At 46.9% G+C, this 19,126-nt stretch overlaps 1 protein-coding gene across 1 annotated transcript in view; it reads right to left on the reverse strand.

The window, feature by feature from the left end:
- Window positions 1-15,650, reverse strand: part of LOC132591042 (valine--tRNA ligase-like) — a 36,727-nt gene extending 21,077 nt beyond the window's left edge. The window contains exons 1-15 of the mRNA XM_060263916.1: window positions 15,596-15,650; window positions 12,523-12,895; window positions 10,177-10,320; window positions 9,725-9,875; window positions 8,340-8,503; window positions 7,890-7,974; window positions 5,910-6,010; window positions 4,936-5,063; window positions 3,840-4,004; window positions 3,643-3,724; window positions 3,049-3,168; window positions 2,836-2,944; window positions 2,627-2,715; window positions 1,498-1,588; window positions 36-160 (exon numbers count right to left, since the gene is read on the reverse strand). Of these exons, the coding sequence (XP_060119899.1) occupies window positions 36-160; window positions 1,498-1,588; window positions 2,627-2,715; window positions 2,836-2,944; window positions 3,049-3,168; window positions 3,643-3,724; window positions 3,840-4,004; window positions 4,936-5,063; window positions 5,910-6,010; window positions 7,890-7,974; window positions 8,340-8,503; window positions 9,725-9,875; window positions 10,177-10,320; window positions 12,523-12,876 (1,908 nt within the window). The 5' untranslated portion in view covers window positions 12,877-12,895; window positions 15,596-15,650. The remainder of the gene's footprint in view (window positions 1-35; window positions 161-1,497; window positions 1,589-2,626; window positions 2,716-2,835; window positions 2,945-3,048; window positions 3,169-3,642; window positions 3,725-3,839; window positions 4,005-4,935; window positions 5,064-5,909; window positions 6,011-7,889; window positions 7,975-8,339; window positions 8,504-9,724; window positions 9,876-10,176; window positions 10,321-12,522; window positions 12,896-15,595) is intronic.
- Window positions 15,651-19,126: the final 3,476 nt, after the last annotated feature.

Here is a 19,126-nt window from a genome sequence, read left to right on the forward strand (position 1 = left end):
TTCTGCCCCTGTACCCTGCCCATCCTGATAGATACCAAGAAAGGAGGGGGCACGTTGACAAGATAGCCGTTCTCATCAATGATGGTGACGAATTCGAGTCCGTGACGCAGGCCGACCTCATAGTCGTTTGGATCGTGAGCTGGAGTGATCTTGACAGCACCTGAGAGGGAAAGCAGAGAACAAAGGTTTCCACAAGGGTGACGGCCCACATGGATCAGGAAGGATCTCCTCTGTTGCAACAGGGTCTTTGAGTTTATTCCCTAACTCCCCCTTTTGTAACTGAAGTGGTGATGCAAGGCTGGATTTATGCTCCTTCTACCCTTCCATCAGAAAACTCTGCTAGAATAGCAGACCTCTGACACAGTGGTGCTCAGGGGTGGAATTCTAGCAGGAGCTCCTTTGCATATTAGGCCCCACCCCTGATGTAGTCAGTCCTCCGAAAGCTTACAAGGCTCTTTTTTGTAAGCTCTTGGAGGATTGGCTACATTGGGGGGGTGGGGCCTAATATGCAAAGGAACTCCTGCTAGAATTCCACCCCTGGTGGTGCTTCTCCAAAAACAAGGGCAAGTGACATAGACCTCTCAAACCTATAATGAGAAGCAGGGCTTTTTTTGAGCAGGAACACACAAGATCATAGTTCTGGCTGGCTTGGCTTGGCATTAGGGTGTGTGGCCTAATATGCAAATGAGTTCCTGCTGGTATTTTTCCACAAAAAAGCCCTGTGTGGAACAATGGTGATGTCAGTGGCAGCGTTCCCTCTAAACTGAGTTAGTGTGAGCTAGTAGCCTCTGGCTCACATATTTTTGTCTTGGCTCAGGAAAAATGGCCCCGGAGCAAACTAATTTATGCAGTAGCTCACAACTTTAATGCCAGTAGCTCACAAAGACTCCACAGCTTAGAGGGAGTATTGGTCAGGGGGTGTGGTCTCAGGGGTTTTTTTTATAGCAGGAACTCCTTTGCATATTAGACCACACACCCCTGATGTAGCCAATCCTCCTGGAGCTTACAGTAGGCCCTGTAATAAAAGGCCTGTAAGCTCTTGAACGATTGGCTACATCACGAGTGTGTGGCCTAATATGCAAATGAGTTCCTGCTGGGCTTTTTTCTACAAAACATGAACCCATAAAGCTGCCTTATATGGAATCAGACCATTGGTCCACTGAGGTCAGAATTTTCTACTAAGACTGGCAGCAGCTCTGCAGGTACTCATACAGAGATCTTTGACATTACCAGCTGCCTGGTCCTTTTACCCAGAGCTGCCAGGGATTGAACCTGGGACCTTCTGGATGCCAAGAAGATGCTCTACCACTAAGCCACAGTGCCCCTCCCCTAACACACATGTACACAAACACAAGATTGCCCAGGAACATGTCTTCATGTTCAGTGACCTCAAGGCACCCTCCCTAGTAGGAGGTAAAAACAACTCATTCAGAGTTGTTGTTTGGCAATTAGGGATTAAAACATGTGTGCCCTACTCTCTCTCAGCCCCACACATACCAGTTCCGAATTCCATATCCACAAAGTCATCACAAACAATAGGCAAGAGCCGTCCGGTAAAGGGGTGAAGGACCCTCTGGCCATGCAGATGCTGTGAACAAAATCAGGAAGATGAGAAGTCTGAAGCATTCACAGTAGCTATTTTTCCAGACTCTTAATATGCTCTAGTTGACTGTGCTCCATGCTCCCCATCAGAAAATGCCTCCCATTTCTCCTCCCCGCCAATCGTAAAAAAGCACCCTATTCTGAGGGTCTTGAATCTCAATCATGCCTTTTTGTCACTATCAGTTCTGTCCTTCTGATGTTTTCCCACCTATCTTAAGTGGCCCATTAATTCCACTGGGTGAAACAAACTGGGGTTCATTCAACATCCTCCAAGGAACTTCTGCCAATCTAAAGAACCTACAATGGAAGGAGCCTCTGAAGTTAAAGGAGGGCTCCTCTGGCTGGAGGAAGGCTTCAGACTTTGCTCAGTGGACTGGCAGGACCCACCCTGATATTAGTTCTCCCACACATGCCTTTCTATCAATGCCCATTTCCTAGGCAATTGTAAGAAGTTATCTCTAATCACTCTGAGCATGGTAACCCCCCCTCCAATCTGGGAACTGGAGAGGAGAACGGGGAGCAGGAATAGCAAGGAAACCAGTTTAAACCGAGACTACCCACATGCTTGATACTGCCAAGGAGCACATGAGTTCCCTGCTTTTGACGGCCTTCCAACCTGAGAGGTGATATGATCACCACCTTCAAGTACTTGAAGGGCTGTCATATTGAGGATGTGGCCCCAGAAGTTAGGACCAGAACCAATGGGTTAAAATTAAATCAGAGGAGTTTCCGGTTCGACATTAGGAAGAACTTCCTGACTATTAAAGCGGTTCCTCAGTGGAACAGGCTTCCTTGGGAGGCGGTGGGCTCTCCCTCCTTGGAGGTTTTTAAACAGAGGCTAGATGTCCATCTGACAGCAATGCTGATCCTGTGAATTTAGGGGGAGGAATTTGTGAATTTCCTGCATTGTGCGGGGAGTTGGACTAGACGATCCTGGAGGCACCTTCCAACTCCATTATTCTATGATTCTATTATTCTAACCCAAACCACCATCTCCTTTCCATTTGTTATTAGGGTTCTCTACCCGATACCGGGGATCCTCAGGATGAACCGCAACTGCAGTATCCCCCAGCATGGTCTCAATACGGGTCGTAGCCACCACCACTTCGTCATCTAGAAAGGAAAAGAGGGTTCTTTTTCAGCCAGTTACTCCCAGGAAAGAGCCAGCAAATAATTTGCAAGGAAGGCTCCAAACTCTGATCCTTGCCCAGCCAGCCAAGCCCAGTTTCAAACCTGAGCCCTCAATCTTGTATGCAAAGGACACCAGCACCCCAAATTCAACCTTCTCTTTGTAGCCGGGTACAGGCAGGAGCGTTCGGCCTGTCAGCTCCTTCTTATCCACCTGGAAAGAGAAGAAAGATAAAGAGGTTTCAAACGTCTGACTTGCTTCTAGCTTCCTGCTGGAGCGACACACAGCTCCTATCTGTTCCCAGATGCCCAAGTCACCTCTATGTCAGAGATGGCCGAGTTGAGGGTGCAGGACCAGTTGACGAGGCGCTTGCTGCGGTAAATTACCCCTTCCTCGTGCAGCCGGATAAAAGCCTCTTGGACAGCGTTAGAGAGTTTCTGGGGGAGACAGAAGAGCAGCACTGAGCAACACTACTCGATAGCTTTTGCCATCTGCAATTAAAACCCCCACACATATATTTCAATGGGAACCGGGGTTCCCTTTCTCGGGGCTATTACTACAGGGCTACTGTAAGCTCTTGGAGGATGGGCTACATCAGGGATGTGTGGCCTAATATGCAAAGGAGTTCCTGTTACAAAAAAAACCCCTGGTCCCCACCAATAGCTCAGAAGGCATAACCAACAAGGTTCAGTTTCATAAATAGTTGCTAATGCATTTCAATATTTTTGATAGGGGGAAAAACCCCTTTCACCATTCAGTAGACTCCAGGTTGCATATGTCTTCCTAGACTGGCCTCCCTCCACAGATAAAGATTTGCTAACTGTATTTTCCTAGTGGAAGTTGCCCTATCTGCAGAACATTAATTCCCCATGTTAACATACGCACACATCTTCTTTCTCCACCCATCTTACCGGGTCCATGGTGAAACAAGCTCTATCCCAGTCCATCGAAGCACCAAGCTTCTTCAGCTGGTGGTAGATGCGATCACCTTTTCTACAGTTAAGGAGGCAAGGGGAAAAATATGCTAGCAGCAGACTCACTACAGCACTCTATGACATATAACAGTCCATATGCAGTGCTCAGAACAGGTGTTTACAAGATCACTCACTCATTTTTCCACTTCCAGACCGCCTCAATGAATGCCTCACGTCCGAGATCGTGCCGCTTCTTGCCTTGCTCCTTCCACAGCTTCTTCTCCACCACCACCTGAGTGGCGATGCCTGCGTGGTCACAGCCAGGGTTCCACAGGGTGGTCTCTCCTCGCATCCGGTGCCTGCAAGATTCCAGGCATTTCCCATATGCCAGTTAATTTTGCTCCATGCTTTTGAATGCATAAAACACATTGTCTCTTTGCAATGTGATTAAAAGAAAAAAAAGGAAATAAAGGAAACCGGTAGGCTCTCGGGAAACTGAATTCTGCACCCAGCATTGTTCTTCTGGAAGTTTTCTGCATGCCTACAGGATACCATCATAAATGTGGCCTTTGAACCATAACTCCCAGTATTATTATGTTAAGGCCAAGGGCTGTTTTGCAGAAAAATAGGTGGCGGGGCTCATTAGCATTAGCTCAATAGCTTATGCTGCACCCCACCCCCCACAGTCAAAAGCAACCCAATGCAAGAAAGGAGAGCCCCGGGCAAGTGAGGACTTCTTGGGTTGGCTAGAGATCCAGCCAGCCCAAGCAGGCCTCACTTACCTGGGGCTCTCCTGGGCTCCCCCCCCCCACCAGTCAATAGGCTAGCAAGCCATTCACTGCCCAAATTCACATAAGAAGTGAAGAAAGGTTGTTGTGGCCTTCTCCAGGGTTGCTGGGGGCGTGGCAAAGCACCTGGTGGCTGGCTGACTGCTCTCCTAATCCAGGGATTGTTTTGCAGCTGCACCTACTATTAAATGGACAAGGTAGATGGGGAGGAGGAGGGGGAACCCTCAGAAAGTTTCAGGAGCTGTGCTCCTGTGAGCTGCTGCTGAATCTGAGGCCTGGTTAAGGCTGAAATGGGGTGGGGGGGAGATATATTTTGAACTGATCATTTGGGCAGAACAAAGACCAAGTGGAGCAAAGAAAACAAACAAAAAAAAATCACATTATGGGTAGTGGAAGAGAGAGCCAATGTGGTGAGTCCACATTGACAAAGCAGCCCAGGAAGGGCTAGGAAGTCCAGCAGAAGAACAAGAGTCTATGGTCAAAGCGCTGATAAGCTCCTCACCATCGCGTCAAGGAGTCCTGGATGGCACTGGTGAGAGCATGCCCGAGATGAAGAGACCCTGTGACGTTGGGTGGAGGGATACACATCATGAAGATGCCTTTGGGGTTCGACTCAGACACACTGTGATGCTGGTGAGAGGAGAGAAGAGACACTGTGAGGAAAGCGAGTGGTTTCAAGGGTGCCATTACACTTCCTTTGTCTTGAGATTAGAGGAAATTCTGTCATGTTGGGAAAGGTATCCCGTGAGGATACACAAGCAACCCAAGGAGGAAAAGGAGAGTTGGATTTATACCGCACACTTCACAGTCTCAGAACAGCTTCCAATCTCCTTCCTTTCCTCTCCCCACAAGATGATGATATTGGATTTATATCCCGCCCTCCACTCCAAATTTCAGAGTCTCAGAGAAGCTCACAATCTCCTTTATCTTCCTCCCCACAACAGACACCCTGTGAGCAGTGTTCCCTTTAAGCTGAGTTAGTGTGAGCTAGCTCACAATTCTTTAGCATCCAGCTCAGGAAACTAGAGCAAACTAATTTATGCGGCAGCTCACAACTTTAATGCCAGTGGCCCACAAAGTTTTTGCTCACAAGACTCTACAGTTTAGAGGGAACATTGCCTGTGAGGTGGGTGGGGCTGAAAGAGCTCTCCCACAAGCTGCCCTTTCAAGGACAACTCTTGTGAGAGGTATGGCTGACCCAAGGCCATTCTAGCAGGTGCAAATGGAGGAGTGGGGAATCAAACCCGGTTCTCCCAGATAAGACTCTAAGCACTTAACCGCTACACCAAACTGGCTCTCAACAAATAAGAGGTAGGTGGGGCTGAGAGAGCTCTGGGAAAACTCTGGCTGACTCAAGGTCACCCAGCTGGATGTGTGTGAAGGAGTGGGGAATCAAACGTAGTTCTCCAGATTAGGGTCCGTCGCTCTTAACCACTACACCAAACTGACCCAACCCTCTCACTGGCCCGCACTCACTCCATATTCCGGTTTGAAAAAACCCTGGCTCTCCCACCACTGGTACCAGGCAGCCTCAACATACTGTGGGCTGTAGGAGTCAGGCATTGGACTTGTGACATCTAGAAGGAAAAAGCAGAAGGGCTTGTGAGCAAGGGAAGAAGCCTGATGAAGCAAAAAGCTTGGGCGGGGAGCACATGTGCAATAAGAAGGGGGACTCAAGCAGAGAATACATTTAGCACACACAGAGCCCAGGCTCAACCTTGGGCAACTCCAGTTGACAAGGGGTATCACAGAAGGCAAGGTGGGAAAAGATTATCTGCCCGCTGAAGCAAACAAGACTGGGCTAGACTGTGGCATGCCAAATGCACACAGTAAGAACATAAGAGAAGCCATGTTGGATCAGGCCAATGGCCCATCCAGTCCAACACTCTGTGTCACACAGTGGCCAAAAAATGTGTGTATATATATACATGTGTGTTTGTAATAGCCACTGATGGACCTCTGCTCCATATTTTTATCTAACCCCCTCTTGAAGCTGGCTATGCTTGTAGCTGCCACCACATCCTATGGCAGTGAATTCCACATGTTAATCACCCTTTGGGTGAAGAAGTACCTCCTTTTATCTGTTCTAACCCCACTGCTCAGTAAATTCATTGAATGCCCACGAGTTCTCGTATTGTGAGAAAGAGAGAAAAGTACTTCTTTCTCTACCTTCTCCATCCCATGCATAATTTTGTAGACCTCAATCATGTCACCCCGAAGTCGACGTTTCTCCAAGCTAAAGAGCCCCAAGTGTTTTAACCTTTCTTCATAGGAAAAGTGTTCCAACCCTTTAATCATTCTAGTTGCCCTTTTTTGCACTTTTTCCAATGCTATAATATCCTTTTTGAGGTGTGGTGACCAGAACTGTACACAGTATTCCAAATGAGACCGCACCATCGATTTATACAGGGGCATTATGATACTGGCTGATTTGTTTTCAATTCCCTTCCTAATAACTCCCAGCATGGCGTTGGCCTTTTTTTATTGCAATCACACACTGTCTTGACATTTTCAGTGAGTTATCTACCACGACCCCAAGATCTCTCTCTTGGTCAGTCTCTGCCAGTTCACACCCCATCAACTTGTATTTGCAGCTGGAATTCTTGGCCTCAATGTGCATTACTTTGCACTTGGCCACACTGAACTGCATCTGCCACGTTGACGCCCACTCACACAGCCTCAACAGATCCCTTTGGAGTGCCTCACAATCCTCTCTGGTAATCACCACCCTGAACAATTTAGTGTCATCTGCAAACTTGGCCACTTCACTGCTTAAAGTACTCAAAGGCCCCATTAGCCTCACCCCAGAAAGGAAGGGATGTGAACGCTTTCAATAGTATGCAATTGTACACAGATCAAGATGGGCAGCTGCGTTGGTCTGTCTGTGGCAATAGAAAAGAGCAAAAATCCAGTAGCACCTGGAAGGCTAACAAAATTCATGAGTCACACCTGAAAGTATCTGACGAAGACCTCAGTGGCTCACAAAAGCTCCTCCCTGCCACAAATTTTGTTAGTCTTGAAGGTGCTACTGGACTCTTGCTCTTCTCTACAATTGTACATGCACATCCTTATATTAATCAGTACTAAGCAGCTTTTTCTGTCTTTGTTAAGTGGGGTAAACCACCATGTAAAACAAAGGGTTAGCTACCACCTTAAATGGCTTCCAAAGGGAACCAGAGACATTTACATGGGACAGATCAGCTATTACCTATAAGAGTTTAGCTGAACCTCCATATTCTAAAGCAGTGTAACTATGAATGTTATTTGGAGGCCGCAGCATGGGAAGGCGGCAGCATTCAAGCCCTGTTTATGGGTTTCCCAGAGGAATTTACTTGACCACTCTGGGAAACAGGGATGCCTTTTCTCTGATCCAGAACCACATATCTTCTGTTCCTCTGAGCTCCAGCCCATCCCACCCACCCACATCCAAGGAGTCTCTTCCTTCACCATCTATACCTTTTTTCTCCTCGGGCCCAGTTGGGATGTCGTAGGTGATAACTCCGAGATCCTTTTTCTCCTTCTTTTCAGCTTTGGGCTTCTTCTGCAAAGATCCAATACAGAGGGCAGGTAAGGAGAGAAAGATAACTGGCTTCAAATGCAGTCAATCCCTGTCCCCTCCTTTCCTGAAACCAGGCAAATCCATTCTGCCATTCTAAATCCTAGCCCACCCTTCATCCTCTAAACCACAACTCAGTATTCAGAGTGATGCTGGCCAGTGCACCTGAAGATGAAAACTTGGCACCTCAGAAAGCAGTGAGGCAAGAATCATTCCTAGCGTGCTAGCTTTCCACATGTGTGTGTGGAGGAGGTCTGTTTTAGGGGAATGCTGCAAGAAAGCAACCTGAGCCCCATCCACCCACCTCCATCCTGAAGTCATACAATTCTGTTCTTTTCTGAATCTGACACAATTCTGACCTCCCCCTGTTGCTGGCTCTTTTCCTTCTTCTGCTGAAACTTCTCCAGTTTCTCTTTCTTCTTGGCCTCCTTCTTCAGCTGTGATGCGCTTTTGGGTGGGGGCTCTGTTTGCTGCCTCTGCTCTGACACTTCTGCTGTGAGACATGCTGTAGGATCTGGAGAGGGAGAAAGAGAGTGTGTGCAGAGACCAATGAGGCCATTCAGCTGTATTCGTACAGTTTGTTGAATCACCACAGGAACTGAAAGGACTGAAAGGAAAAGAAGATGTTCTCCCAACAGCCAGATCCACAAAGAGGCCAGTCAAGAAGTTCCCAACCACCTGTGCCCAGCCTCTCCTCCCACTCATCTGCATCCTCCACAGTCTTGACTCTGCTTCACCATCTCCTTCAGTTGTCTTTGTATGTAAGCCATAGCAGTTAATCTCTTCAGCTCTCTCACTCCCCCAGGCTTCTTTTTAAAAAGGCACGATATGTCACACACAGCTGACAGGGCTTCCCAAGGTCTCCCACAGTTCCTTCTTCTCACCAGAGTTCAGTCACCATTTTGGTTGCCCTGGCAACAGGTAACTACAATAAAAATGGCAGCCAAACTCTAGCATGAATTAATCTAGCATGTGTTCAGAAAGCTCCATAGAAATCCTACTTCTTTCCTAGGGCTGTCACATGATTCCAGACCAAGTTCATTCCTGAGGTTTAATCAATTAAGCCTACATGCACGTAATACTGAAGGAAGGGATGGAACACATACTTGATTCTTATGTACATAGTAGTCAATTGCATCTTTGTAAAGGAATTCCCTCCCTGTGAGAGAAAGAAAGCAGAAACCCTCTTCTAACAGAATACCTGTCAACTATGAATATTTGTATTAAATTAACAATTTTAAAAATATCTGATTAAGTGGAAAGTCTTTTAAAATTAGTTCACAAGTTAAAATAAGCAGGTAGAGGGGGGACATGATTGCTCTCTTTAAGTATTTGAAGGGCTGTCACTTAGAAGAGGGCAGGGAGCTCTTCCTGTTGGCAGCAGAGAATAGGACTCGCAATAACAGGTTTAAGTTAAGGGCGGGAAGGTACCGGCTGAATAATAGGAAAAACTTTTTTTACCGTAAGAGTTGTTCAATAGGGAAATCAGCTACCATGGGAGGTGGTGAGCTCCCCCTCACTGGCAGTCTTTAAGCAGCAGCTGGACAAACATTTGTCAGGGATGTTCTGCATTGCGTAAGGGGTTGAATTGGATGGCCCGTATGGTCTGTTCCAACTCTGTGATTATATGATTCTATAAAACTTAGCAGACATATTCCTTACAATTTCTTTATCTCCTACCAAACTCAAGAGAACAGTGGCAAGGGGTATGAATTAAACGACAGATGCATCTTACCTTTGAGCTCTAAGTTCAGGGCTCCCCCACCAGGCAACTGGTCACACAGCTTCATTGGACCAAGAACACCTTTGAATTCCGGCTGGTTGATGCATGTCAAGAACCAACGAGTGACATTGGTGTAGGAAGTGCGAAGACCTTGATCCAGGACCTAGAAGAAGGGGGAAAGAGAGAGGAAAAAGCATGATAACTTGGGATGAGTAGAGTGAAGGACTAAAAAGGGGGAAGTGCAAGATGGAATGAGGTGAGGGGAGCAAAGTGAGGCATATTTTTGCTAATAAATAAAACTTTTCAATTTCCCCCCCTTCCCTCCCTCATAATGTTAAAACACAGTTACCCACCAGTTTCTGCAACTCACAAGTCACTTCTAGAACAAAGCAGTCTGGAAAGAGGGCCAGTCCAGGAAATTATATGCACATGCCTACTGAGGGTTGCGCTGTAAGGAGACTCACATATTTATAGGGCAGCAACAGACAGCAGGCTACTGTCACATCAGCCAAGGTCACAGCCTCCCCAACCAGGTACGTCCGCAGCTTCAAGTGACCATCCAACACCTCAAGGAGCTTCTGGAGTTCTGCCACAGCACGATCTAACACCTGGGCAAAAGGAGAGAGAACATGCATACTTCAGTGAACATAGGAGGGTGTAATTCTGTTTGCAATGATTAAGAAGATATTGAATCACATATCCCTTCCCACTGTTCTCTTGAGTGGATCAGACCAGTGGTTCATCTAGTCCAGCAGGCTGTCTCATGCAGCAGCCAACTAATTGCTCTGGAGGGACAACTAACAGGGCACAGAGGCCAAGGCCTTCCCCTGATGTTGCCTCTTGGATTTTGAGGTTGGCTGCCTCTGAATGTGGAGATTCCCTTTAGCCACCAAGGCTAGAAGCCACTGTCCTCCATGCTTATTCCTAGCTTCCTCTCATGTAACCGATTAACCCCCACATCCTTTCTGAAGACCACAGGAATCAGCCTTTACAGTTTTGATACTGTAGAAAACAGCAACAGCCCAGTAGCACCTTAAAGACTAAAAAAAATTGTGGCAGGAGAGGAGCTTTTGTGAGACACTGGTCACTTCTTCAGAGGTTTTGGTACTTAAATTTTGCAGCAGGGCAATTCACCCTGCCCCACTTCCACAGTCCTCATAATATATGAAGGAGCCATTTTCTCTGACTGGGGCAACAAGTGTATTTTCCAACTTTGGTATGTGTGACAGGAAATTCAGATTTCTTGTGACTATTCATGCCTAACAAAGCTGTAAAATTCGCACGTTGTGTCTCTCCACAGTGATACCATATATTAGGAGGATCCCAGGTAGCACCATTTCCCCTTAGATGTGGCTTGAGTGCCAACACTGTAACGACTGAAATCAATCACATTTTTATCCTGCCTTTCCTTCAAAGATCTGAGGTGGAATATATACTACTTCCTTTTTCCTTCCAAAGGTAAGTCCAAGATCATCCAGAGAACTTAGCTTATGGCTGGAGGTTGAAACCCAACTCTGTCTTTAGATTAACACTCTAACCAGTACACCACTTTACCCTAGCTTAATACAACATAGTTCATACAGGAGTTCAGAGTCATGTAGAGTTAGAATAGGATGCAGAATGGTATCATAAACTGATCTTGTCATATCTTGGAAACTAAGCAGGGTTGGCACTTAGGTGGGGGATCACCAAGGAAGGCTCTGAAGAGGCAAGCAATGGCAAACCACTTCTGGTTCTCGCTTACCTTAAAAGCACCTTGTTAGCATTGCCATAAGTTGGTTGTAACTTTTTATTTTGTATTTCTGAGTGCGTGTGTGTATTCACGTGTGCACCTGGAAGTCGTGGCAGCCTCTGGTTACTGACCCCCTACTGGGGACATGTTCAGAGGTGGCTGAATAAAGCCTGCCCCCTCCCCCCAACTGCTGGTATTCCTTGGTGGTCTCCCATCCAAGTGCTTGCCAGAGCCGGCCATGCTTAGCTTCCGATCTAACAAGACTGGCCTTGTCTGGGCTATCCAGTTGTAACTTGATAGAAGAAGAAGATATTGGATTTATATCCCGCCCTCCACTCCGAAGAGTCTCAGAGCGGCTCACAATCTCCTTTACCTTCCTCCCCCACAACAGACACCCTGTGAGGTGGGTGGGGCAGGAGAGGGCTCTCACAGCAGCTGCCCTTTCAAGGACAAGCTCTGTGATAGCTATGGCTGACCCAAGGCCATGCTAGCAGGTGCAAGTGGAGGAGTGGGGAATCAAACCCGGTTCTCCCAGATAAGAGTCCGCACACTTAACCACTACACCAAACTAGCACATACATATAGTTAGGATACTGAATTAGCAGCTTCCCCTTCCCCCTATGTCACAGTGCTTTTTTTGTAGCAGGAACTCCTTAGCATATTAGGTTACACACCCCTGATGTAGCCAATCCTCCAAGAGCTTACAGGGCTCTTAGTACAGGGCCTACTGTAAGCTCCGGGAGGACTGGCTACATCAGGGGTGTGTGGCCTAATATGCAAAGGAGTTCCTGCTGCAAAAAAAGCCCTGGTCACAGGGGTTATTGCGAAGAGAAAATAGAACAGGGAAAAACCATATACGTCTCCCAGCACTCCTAAGAGGAAGAATAGGCCAAAATAAATGAAGACTCTCTCACAGCAATCTTCTACAGCAATTATCACCAACTGGGGATGGAGAACTGAATCTGAGAAACATTCCACCCAAGGGCTCTTCGGGGTCTCAGGCACACGTTCACTACACCTAACTACAATATAACACAGTAAAGAATACTACTACTACCCCCAGTTATCTGCTTCTTACCTGTTTATTTTGCTTGGATATCCCCAACACAGAGAAGGCCGCTGTGCAGGCCGCAGGGGCAATTTCTAAGTCTGCGTAATGGATCCACTGCTGTACCAAAGCACTTGCATTTGGGCCCTGCCCTCTCATGTTATCCGGGGATAGCAGGTAAGAAACGGCTGCTGGGCCAGACACGAAGACACCAGCCTGGGTTTCCAGAGCGGGAAGTTTTGGCAGAGAGAAGGACGGGTTCCCCAGCTCTCTGTCAGGAGGCAATTCGACCACCTTGGGCTCCTGTCGGCCATACTGGGCTGCAATGAGCACACGGAGATTCTGGAAGTTATCCGGATGCGGGGAAAGATAGACAGTGGGCATGGTGAGGAGGCAGTATGACCTGGAAATGGAAAAACAAAAGAACTGAGAGAAGGACTAATGCACGTAGTACAGTCATAACCTGCAGGCTGATACAGATTGGTCTCTACACATACTGAACTATGCTATCACCATTCTAACACATTTTTTCCTATGCTGCTTGTGACAGCTTGAAGAAACCCCACTGCATCCAGACAGATCCTGCATATCGACACCTCTCCATGTGGCAACATCTGCCACATGAATTGAGTCTAAGGAGTCTTCACTGGCTCTAAACTCTATACTTTTAGGAGTCACCCCCTGGAATAACAAAGCACACCCCCTGAAATGGTATGCTCATCTCAATTGGTAACCCCTATGTGTATATTGTTGCCAAAATTGTTGCACAATTATAAAAGCATGTAAAAGGGACAGATGGGGGGGGGGTCACACAAAAAGACAATTCCAGCTCAGCGATGACCCTGTGCCCAAAGCACCCACAGTAAGGGGGGCAAGGAGACTGACTATTGTTAGTTTGACAGATACTATGTTCCAGATGCAGATGAGTTCCAGAGGGGTAGTCAAGGTAGCATATTTGCAACAAACAAAGCCCCCTTTAAAGGTCTGCTGTTGCACTTTGGGTTTTTTTATGTGTTTTTAATTCTCATAGTACAAGACTTTCCAACCATCAGCCATTCTATGACAGCCATCCTCTGATATGAGCCGTTGTATGACAGCCATCAACTAGAGGATGGCGCTATGTTCAAAACATCATAAAAGCTACTTGTTAAGCTGGAACACAAAACACTGAGCAGAAAGTATGTCAGCGGAATTGGCCTCTGCAAACATAGGAGCTGCTCTCATAACTGTAGTTATGATGTTTAAATTTTGATGTCATTTATTTTAATGTTGTTTTAATGCTGTAAGCTGCCCTGAGCCCACTTGTGGGATAGGGCGGGGTATAACTTGAAAAATTAAATTAAATTTAAATAAGAACCCTGGAACCCTGCTGCCTCAGACTATGGGGCCAGCTAGTAATACAGTAAGTTAGTAATACAGCTAGAATTACAGTAATAACAAAATAAAAACACAATTTGGTTTTTCACAGTACTCAGAAGCAAGACAGGTAGAAACAGATTCCTCCACATCCATCAGCTGTCAGCATTCAAAGGTATATTGCCTCTGAACATGGAAGGTTCATTTTATTATCATGGTTGATATCTGTCGGTAGACTTATTCTCCATGAATTTGTCTTCCCATTTTTAAAAAGATACTTAAACGAGCAGAGATCATCACATCCACTAACAGCGATGTCCACTGATTCATTATTCACAACCTGAATTGATTGCTCATCATTTTTCACTACAAGATCCTGAGTTCTAGCATCACATCAGAAGGAGAAAAAGTGTCTGTTCATTTTCCCCTACACCTTGCGCAGTTTTTAGACCACTTGGGAGGAAGCCAGTGACTCATGAACTAAATAATCCCAGCCTTTTAGGCTAGTGCAGGCTCCACACAGCCATAAAGCACATAAAGGTGTCGCTTAAATGATGCAATATGCAGCAACTCTTCAGTAACTCATTGGTTTCCCTCTTAGAATGAAATGTAAAGACAAGACACAAAAGGCTGTTTTCTTCCCTCAACCCATCACCACGCATGCACACACATATATATATGACTGAATACGAAAGTGCTTTGCTGCCTCTCTGGAACATTTACATCCTGCCATACAGTGAAGGCATGTTTTATTTGAAAAGAATGCAGGAAGCTCACCCTCCTGCTCCCTCCCCTGCCCTACAACCTCAGACCCCACTCCCTATTCTAGCAAAGCCAAAAATCTGCCTTTCATCAGAGGTTCCCTTCTCTAAATTATTATTACTTCTGCTCCTCACCCAGAAAACCCAGGAGGCCTGGCTCTTTGATCTAAATATCCCAGCTTTCTCCCAGGCAATAGAATGGGAGAAGGTTCTAAAACAGAAGGTGAGAAGGAGATTATTCAAAACACGCTGACATTACCATTTTTTAAATACCATGCACTATAACACTTTCTAACAGAAATACAAGGATGCTTTAAAAATCTCCTCCATATATCTTCCAACACCCCTTACCCCTCCCCGGAGATCGTCAGTCCTCTGTAGGGGGGTGGCTAGCATCCCCTTAGAAATCATCCCTTTAGCGCAGACATGAAATCTCAGTAAGCAAATCAGTTTGCAGTTTACTAAGGGAGGAAGTGAAGAACAAATCGTTTAAAGCTGAAGGCTGCCGTTTTATTGAACAGTCATAAAGAAGAAGAAATGAGTGGATTAAAGCCTGAGGAGCTGGTGGTGGGTGGGATTCGGGGGGAGGGGCTTCATGGAAGATACAGGATGAATACAGTCTACAGACGAGGTAAGAGGCAATGGTGAGGATTGGGTATTTAGGAAGCTATTTCCTGGGGGAAGAATAGGGAGTTTGCCCAGTGGAGCCCAGAAACTGCTAGAAACTGGGAGTGACTCGAACACGAAATGAAGAATCCTGGGTTCTCTGGAAGGAAATGGAGATCATGTGGATTTGGGGGCAGGAGATCAGGAGCCCGGATTCCTGGATCCTCTGGAAGAAAAGCAGAGAGCTAGATAGGAAGAAAAACCGAGAAACGGGTGGATTGTCTGGAAAGGAGAGAGGATTCCATGGGGCTGGGTGCTGGGGCTGGGCTGGAGCCTAGGAGCCAGGACTCCCGGTTCTTGGGAGCGAGGTCCCCCCTTACCTGCACCGCCAGCCGGTAGCAGCTGCTTCTACACGTGCTACTTTCACTTAGCAGAGGTCCCTATAGGCGTCTACGGCACCGCCTGCATCGCCTGAATGCTGAGCCATCAGCCTGTGGTTTGTGCGCATTTCTTGGCTGACAGTTCTGCGCTGCGGAGACCCAAGAGTTCTCCGTCTTTTACTCAGCGCCGCTGCCTCGTCTCATGGTTTTACGTACAGTAATGACAAGGGATAAAAGTTTCTAGGCACACGTGCAGAACGCTTCCCGCCACCATCACCCTGTAACTTGCAGATAGACTCAGCCGTGCTAGTCTAAAGCAGAAGAACAAAGTTTGATTGAATCCAGTGGCCCCTTTAAGACCAACAAAGTTTAATCATGGGTATAAGCTTTCTTGTGCATGCACTCTTCTTCAGATATACTGTGCAGGGGTGTCGACCTCATTTGTTATGAGGGCTGGATCTGACATAAATGAGTCCATGCTGGACCGGGCCATGTGTGCCATAAAATGCAATGCCAGGTAGCAGGTAGATAAACTTTATAAAGGACACAAACACAAAGCTTTTTTAAAACAAAAACCTTAAAATAAAACATGCTTAAAACAGTAACACTCATTGGTCTTAAAGGTGCTGCTTTCTTTGTTTTTCTCCCATGTGAGCCAGGGAACTGGCAAAAGAAGCTCTGGCTCTTTCCTTCCTTCCCCAGGGAACCAGGATGGGGAGGAGCCTCCGCCAATAGAAGGAAGAGAGGCCTGGCTCAGTAGCTCTGCTGTGTGATTGAGAGAGCCTGGTAAAGCAAGCTATCCTTCCTCCCCTTCCTCTCTAAGGGAGGAGCCTCAACCAATGGAGAACATAGAGGCTTTGCTCTATAGCTGCTGTGCGATTAAGCAAACTTGACAAAGTAAGTGTAATGCAGAAGGAAGCAAGAGAGTGGAAGAAGGAAGGCCCCCTGTTGCTCGGGGGGGGGGGGGGGCTGATAGGAACTTTCCAGGGGCCTGATTCAGCTCCTGGGCCACATGTTTGACATCCCTGAGATATAGGATCCATGTAGATCTGACTTTTCCTTTCCCCCCCTGCACACGAAAGCTTCCCCCAGCATTAAACTTTGTTGGTCTTAAACGTGCCACTGGATTCAGATCCTGTAACCTGCAGTTTGCTTGCTCTGAGTTTGAGTCCCAGTGTCAGGGGCTTCATGGGCAAAGGGGATCTGACCCTTTTCCCCTTGGAGCCCAGTCTGATGTTCCTCCTGCACTGCACTCGAGCCAGCATGGGCTGTTTTTTATGCTCAGCTTCAATGTGCTGAAAGTTATCGTGTGAAGGGAAGCCCTTTCTGCCTCATTAGCTCTGCCTCTGCGTTGCGACCCGGCGGTTACAGAACTGGACAGCTCTAAAACTGGAGCTCAGCAAGAGGAACCAGCTACAGACATCTTGAGGACGAAGGGAGGAAGATAAAGGTGATCGAGTCCCAAGCTTTATTTCCATCTTACTCTACATTCTCTATCAATGTATATTTATATATCTTTAAAAGATCCCTAAGATCTCGTCTGTGACACGGCATTTAAATGCGGGCAAATTGCGGAGTCAGAAACCTTTTTTTAAGGGATCATTCATCCCCAAATATAAAGCGGAAAACTTAATTTGGCGTCTGTCTTAGAACCTCTTTGCAGTATGATAAAGTAATACGACATTTGTAGAAAGGCAGTTCCTACGACACCCCTGAACTGACTGCAGTGGGACCTCGCCAATTCATAGAGCTAGATAGAAACTAGAGCGACAGGCCTTTCTTCTGCGGCATTGGTCCTTCCCCGCTATGGCCGCTCTATCTCCTGAGCTCTGTGGTTAGATCCAAGCGGGCAGCCGTGTTGGTCTGAAGCAGTTAACAAAGCAAGAGTCAAGTTCATCTTTAAAACCAACCAATTTTTATTTAGAACGTAAGCTTTCGTGTGCTCTTAAGCACACTTCAGCATTCCTCGTCTGACGTGTGCTTAAGAACACACGAAAGCTTACGTTCTAAATAAAAATTGGTTGGTCTTAAAGGTAACACTCGACTCGTGCTTTGTTCAACTCTGTGGTTAAGCAGTCATGGCTACGGTGGGATTTTGGACCGGAAGTGCCGATAAAGGCGGTTGTGTGTCACTCTAGCGTTTTTCTATCTGTGGACGTAGCGTCCTTTGGCTATTATAGAGCGCACAAGATGAAGCGGCTGGAGAAGTGCCGGTGGCCAGAAGTAAAGGCTCACGGAGGGGAAGACGAGCGCCTCCTATCGATGGAAAGAACTCCGTGCATGTCAGATGTTTTTCCTACTTGCGGGATCAAAGAAAGTGGAGAAGATCCTGCCCAGCGGAGCGATGAGTCTTCTTTATCTTGGTACCTTCTTTGTATTTTGTCTGTTGCTTTTCCAGCCAAGCTACATAAGGTGCTTTCCAGCGCTGCTGTCCAAAGGGTCATTCTCAGGAAGCGCACGAAAGGAGGTGGCCGCTGCATTCGGTCGGTTGTGGGAAAACGGTGTTTTATACCCCATTTTTCATTACCCAAGGAGTTTGAACAGAAAATCAGCAGTGAGACTCAACACAGCAGTGACTCTAGGCTTGCCAATCCCCAGGTCCCAGCGGGGGTTCTTCAGCTTTCCCAGGCTCCTTCCGGCACCCAGTCAGCTGGCCGGTGGGGGGAAGCCCCGCCCCCAGAGGTCCATGTGCTTTTTCACCTCCGGAGGCTTCAGTCTCCGATTGAAAGGCTTCATCTTGGGATGGGGTGTCTGTGTTACTTTGAAGAAGTTGGCAGCAATTTGTGAGTAGCGAGGCCAATCCCTTGCTCCAGAGTCGCCAGAAACGGGGGGAGGAGGGGAGGTAAACGTCTGCTGAGCACTTAATTATTCCCAATGTGGAGATCGATTCTCATAGGGTATAATGGGGAATTGATCTGGAGGTTTCGGGGTCTCTGGGGGAACTATTTTTTGAGATAGAGGCACCAAATTTTCCGTATAGTATCTAGTGCCTCTCCCCAAAGTACCCCCCAAGTTTCAAAACAATTGGACCAGGGGGTCCAATTCTATGAGCCCCAAAAGAAGGTGCCCCTATCCATTATTTCCTATGGAAGGAAGACATTTAAAAAGGTGTGCTGTCCCTTTAAATGTGATGGCCAGAACTCCCTTGGAGTTCAGTTATGCTTGTCACACCCTTGTTCCTGGCTCCGCCCCAATGTCTCCTGGCTCCACCCCCAAAGTCCCCAGATATTTCTTGAATTGGACTTGGCAACCCTAAGTAACTCTGAAGTCAGCTCTCTGGGTAAGGAAGAACTCTTTGTGCCTTGATAATGATGGCGGGTTTTTGAATCCTGAGGGTGAGGTTCAGCTTCAGGATCCTTCAATTGCTGATGCCCCAAGTATAGGGGCTGCTCTTCTGATCTCTGGTGTACAATTGGGGAAGCAGAAGCCTCCACCCTCTCTGCCACATTTTTCTGTACTAATAGCAAAGAAAATAGTTGCCTAATATCTTTACTAATGTAGTCCCCAAATGGTGAGCAGATTGATAGGAGA

Source organism: Heteronotia binoei, unplaced genomic scaffold, assembly GCF_032191835.1.
Source record: "Heteronotia binoei isolate CCM8104 ecotype False Entrance Well unplaced genomic scaffold, APGP_CSIRO_Hbin_v1 ptg001367l, whole genome shotgun sequence".
Lineage (NCBI taxonomy): Eukaryota > Metazoa > Chordata > Lepidosauria > Squamata > Gekkonidae > Heteronotia > Heteronotia binoei.